Source organism: Leucopleurus acutus, assembly GCF_964270905.1.
Source record: "Leucopleurus acutus genome assembly, chromosome: 11".
Lineage (NCBI taxonomy): Eukaryota > Metazoa > Chordata > Mammalia > Artiodactyla > Delphinidae > Leucopleurus > Leucopleurus acutus.
Genome location: NC_139152.1, coordinates 40,369,495 through 40,374,551, shown reverse-complemented (window position 1 = coordinate 40,374,551; position 5,057 = coordinate 40,369,495). Strand labels below are relative to the sequence as shown.

Sequence of the window (5,057 nt, the reverse complement as noted above, 5' to 3'; positions counted from 1 at the left end):
GGTGGCCGACTAGAGCCCCCGCCCCGGTGGTAGGGGGCGGGACGGTCCTGGGAGAAGGGCGGGGGGCGGGGCCAGGGGCCACTTAAGGCGGAGCCCCGGCGTTCTGGCAGAGCCGGAGCCTGACGGCAGAGCCCGGCAGGATTGGCACTTACCCACGACCCCCCTTCCCTGCTATGATGGCGGGTCAGTAGCAGGTTCCAGACCCCCCGGGGGTATGTAGGCAGAGCTAGCGGCAGCCAGGTGTGCTGAGCCACAAGAGCTCTAGGGCAGTCTGGGGGCAGCTCTGCCTGCTGCGCTCTCTGGTGCAGGGGGAGATGCCCAACTGACGAGCGAGCTGGTGAGGACAAGAACGTTCCCTTTTGGCCCGAGTCCGCTGCATCCATGGCGCTGCCGGCCAGTCTGGTGCCCCTGTGCTGCTTGGCACTTCTGGCGCTGCCGGCCCAGAGCTGCGGGCCGGGCCGGGGGCCGGTTGGCCGGCGCCGCTACGTGCGCAAGCAGCTCGTGCCGCTGCTCTACAAGCAATTTGTGCCCAGCGTGCCCGAGCGGACCCTGGGCGCCAGTGGGCCGGCCGAGGGGAGGGTGACAAGAGGCTCTGAGCGCTTCCGGGACCTGGTGCCTAACTACAATCCCGACATCATCTTCAAGGATGAGGAGAACAGTGGTGCAGACCGCTTGATGACCGAGGTAAGGAGGGCCTCTCCCCACCTGCTCGAGGGCACCGCCAATTTCTCTGCTCTCCTCTGGCAGCTGGCGGAGGGGACGGGGGATGGTGTGAGCTGGACTTCATCTATAGGGACCTTGATCTCAAGGATCTACCTACACTCCTCACCCCTCACCCGCCCCCCACCCCAAAACACACACACACACACACACACACACACACACCCCTCTGCTGGCTGTACTGAGTGATCAGGAGGGATCCAGGGAGAGGCTGCATGGGGAGGGGGAGAAGGGACTAGTGAGAGTGAAGCTGGGAGAGACAGGGAGGGCGGGGAAAGGAGGATGGCGGCAGGCGAGACGGGAAATGGCTGAGGCGTGGACCGGGGGTCAGCTACCGAGCCAGGCAGGAAGGGCTGGGGTGAGCTGGGGGCCAGGAGCTGGCTAGGCAGCAGACAGAAAGCTCTACCCTTAGCCTGGCTCCTGACCTGATTGTGTTAAAGCTCTGTGGGCTAAAGAGACTGAAGGGGCTGGGAAAGGGGTGACCAAGGGTCAGGTCATCAGGCCATCTACCTGAGGAGGGGCTGGGCAAGAATTGTCTTTGGCATGGGGGAGGCATCTCAGAACCAAGGTAAAGCTATTCTAGAGTCTAAACGACTGTCCTGGAGTGAAAAGTGATCTTTGATGGGAAGAACAGATGGGCCCACCTGAGAATCAAAGGGTTCCTGTGTCCCCCAAACTCAGTGTAGCTCAGGGACTTCCCTTGGAATTAAAGGGTTAAAATGAATTCAACTACCATGTATTAAGCATCTGCTGCAGACCAGAACCTAACCAACCTCTGGTGAGGTGTGAAGGACCACCTCTGCCCTGTGATCTCAAATGTCAGAGCTGGAAGGAAACTTGGAGGTCACATTCTTCCACCCCCCCACCCCACCCCCACCCCTGCCTCCCATTTTTACATGAGAGCTGGGCCCCAGGAGGAAAAGTGATTTAATCAAAATCTTGAAACTAATTAGTGGCATGCCTGGGACTAGAATTCAGGACTCCTGATTCTAAGTCCTATACACTTTCCATTACACCACCTAATTGTGTATGGAGTGGGGAGGTGGGGGGAGAGGGAGGGGTACGGATTTCCTCTGATTAACTGCCATAGTTTTCCAGGTTACTTTGTTAGGAAAACCTGTCCAGGGGAGAAAGAATTCCTTCTTGCTCTTGCCCTGAAGCATTCCTCCTCCCCAGAGATTGGGAAGCGGATACTCCTTCCCTCCTGGCCAGGGATGGAATATCCTGGCCCTTTCCTCTGGTTTCCACCTGCAGCAGAGGGGGCAGAACAAGGGATAGGCCCAGGAGAGGCTCTGACAGGCCTGGGAACCCCCCTCGGTCCTGCTTATCTCCCACACCCTGGCTGCAAAAGGCCTCCATTGAGTTGGCTCTGCACTGGGCTGCTGCCCCCGCAGGTCAAGGCCTCAGGGCCTCCTTAGGGGACAAAACGACAAAAAGTTGGAAGGAGTTACCACTTTTCCTGTCTTCCCCCTCCCCTCCTCTCCAACCCTGCGGAGGTGTAGAAGACTCGGGAAGAAGGGCAGGGGGGAAACGTCCCTCTGGCAGTTAGGAGAAAACCAAGTCCGAGGAGAGGTCAGAGCGGGGAGAAGAAAAGGAAGCTGTCCTCTCTGTGCCTCCTCCCGCGAGGTCCGTGCTGTGGTGCGCGCCAAGGTCTCCGGCTCCCAGACTGGAGCGGCCGAGATAACCGTGGTCTCACTCCCCCGGCGCAGGCTTCCAGCCGCTGCTGCTTTTCCTCCTCTCCACTCCCACCCTGCAGGGGGCCCCCCAGATCCGCGCAAGGGCTGCTCGCGTTATTCTCAGGTGTTACTCCCACGCCTTTATGCGCTGCCTCCGGAGCAGAGACGGAGAGATTGGGGGCTCTCAGGGCTGGCGGAGCCCGAGCTGGAACTGGGAGGGCTGGCCGCGCTGGGGGAGGGGACCCGGCGGGCCGGAGCAGGGATGGGGGGCGCGGCTTTCTGCCCTTTCCTCTCTCTGAGCCGGGGCGGCTGAAAAGCGCCTTTGTGGATGGAGCTGCTGAGTCCGCTTCTCCCGGCGCGTCCCCGGCCTCGGACCGGGATTCTCGCTCGGTTAAGTCATCCGGGAGAATGGCCATTGTACTTCGCGCAGCCCCCGCCGCCCCAACCCTTTTTACAGCAGCCTAGATCCCGCACGGCTCCGCTTGGGCACCTCTGTGGGGGGGCACTCGCACCACGAAAGGGTTAATGCTAGGGGCTGAAAGGAGGAGGAGGAAGGAAGGAAGGAAGCGATGCCCGGTGCCAGGGAAGGCAACGAAACAAAAGATGAATCAGGCGGAGGGAGGGCAGCCGGGGCTTGGGGCGGGGGCCAGGCCAAAACAGGGGCTCCTCTCGCGGAGCCGGGCTGCTCAACCCCTCCCTGACCAAGCTTACACCCGCTCTCTCCACTCTTGCCCTCTCCCAGGTTGAACTGAGGTCCCAGAACAACTAGGGATGAGGGGCGGAAATTAAAAGTGGGGGAAAGAACTAGGTTTGGGCGCTCCCTCTCAATATCAGGGGTGACCCCACAGTTCGCCAACGACGTTCTGGAGAGCATAGATTAGCGACTACACCCATTCAGATTCTCACTTCCTCAGGACACTCAAAATCTGGGAGGGACTGGAGGGGTGTCGGGAAAACAAAGAAGAATTAACCCGCCCGTCCAGGTCGCTTTAGCCCCCATGCTGGTGGTAGTGGTACTGAGGAGACTGACTCCTTTATTCCCCGCCAGCGTTGTAAAGAGCGGGTGAACGCGCTGGCTATTGCGGTGATGAACATGTGGCCCGGAGTGCGCCTACGGGTGACCGAGGGCTGGGACGAGGACGGCCACCACGCTCAGGACTCACTTCACTACGAAGGACGTGCCCTGGATATCACCACGTCCGACCGCGACCGCAATAAGTATGGGTTGCTGGCGCGCCTGGCAGTGGAAGCCGGCTTCGACTGGGTCTATTACGAGTCCCGCAACCACGTCCACGTGTCTGTCAAAGCCGGTACAGTACGGGGTGGGTGGTGAGGTCCCTCCGGGAAACTGAGGGTACGCAGACCTGTTGCGACTCTAGGCGACCCCAGGCGGGCGTTAGTGTTGTAAACCCCCTTCCATTTCTGCCCAGGTTAGGACCAGATCCGTGGGAACTTGCATGTTGTTCCTGGACTGGTGAGGTCTGCGCTGGGCTTGACCCACGTCTTTGACAATATGTACTAACATTCTGGAACTGGTCTCCATGCAGTCCTCTCTCTGCTTGTCCCCTCCAGATAACTCACTGGCGGTCAGGGCAGGCGGCTGCTTTCCGGGAAATGCCACCGTGCGCCTGCGGAGCGGCGAGCGGAAGGGGCTGCGGGAACTGCACCGCGGTGACTGGGTGCTGGCGGCAGACGCGGCAGGCCGGGTGGTGCCCACACCCGTGCTGCTCTTCCTGGACCGGGACTTGCAGCGCCGGGCCTCTTTCGTGGCTGTGGAGACCGAGCGGCCCCCGCGCAAGCTGTTGCTCACTCCCTGGCACCTGGTGTTCGCCGCTCGAGGGCCTGCGCCCGAGCCAGGCGACTTTGCACCGGTGTTCGCGCGCCGGCTGCGCGCGGGGGACTCGGTGCTGGCGCCAGGCGGGGACGCCCTTCGGCCTGCGCGCGTGGCCCGAGTGGCGCGGGAGGAAGCCGTTGGCGTGTTCGCACCGCTCACAGCGCACGGGACGCTGCTGGTCAACGATGTCCTGGCCTCGTGCTACGCGGTTCTGGAGAGTCACCAGTGGGCGCACCGCGCCTTTGCTCCTCTGCGCCTGCTGCACGCGCTGGGGGCGCTGCTTCCGGGCGGGGCCGTCCAGCCAACTGGCATGCATTGGTACTCTCGGTTCCTCTATCGCTTGGCGGAGGAGCTGCTGGACTGAGGGCTCCAGGCATAGAAACCTCGTGGCATCCGCCTAAACGGGAGTGTGCGGGCTGAGATCTGGAGATGTGGGCAGCAGACGATGCTGATTGGGAGGGAGGGAGGGATAGGGAGAAAAATGGACGCGATGGTTTAGGGGCAACCTCTAACTGAGAGGTTGGGTCCTAAGTAGATGGGGTTGATGATGGGTACTCGTCGACGAGGACTATTTCTCCTCTTCTTCCCCAGTGCCTCAGCCCCACCCGATTATTTTATTTTATTTTCTATTTATAAATTGTAATATAATAATCTGCTTGCCCCGCCTGGCAAGATGAGGGGCTGGGGCACAGCGTTAACAGTTATCTGACGTGGGAGCCAATCTGACATCTGACATTTTCCTACAAGTGGGCTAATAAAGGGAAGGCTTCCAGGAGCTTATTGGGAAATATCTCTATTCAGATGGTGATTTACCTCCAGATTGGGGG

The 5,057-nt window shown here is 60.5% G+C and overlaps 1 protein-coding gene across 1 annotated transcript; it reads left to right on the top strand.

Annotated features, from left to right (window-relative positions):
* Nucleotides 1-381: 381 nt before the first annotated feature.
* DHH (desert hedgehog signaling molecule) lies at nt 382-4,594 on the top strand (the record flags this gene model as incomplete). The annotated part of the gene is made up of 3 exons (XM_082849802.1): nt 382-684; nt 3,445-3,706; nt 3,969-4,594. 3 exons carry the CDS (start codon nt 382-384, stop codon nt 4,592-4,594), a joined length of 1,191 nt encoding a protein of 396 aa, XP_082705928.1.
* Nucleotides 4,595-5,057: the final 463 nt, after the last annotated feature.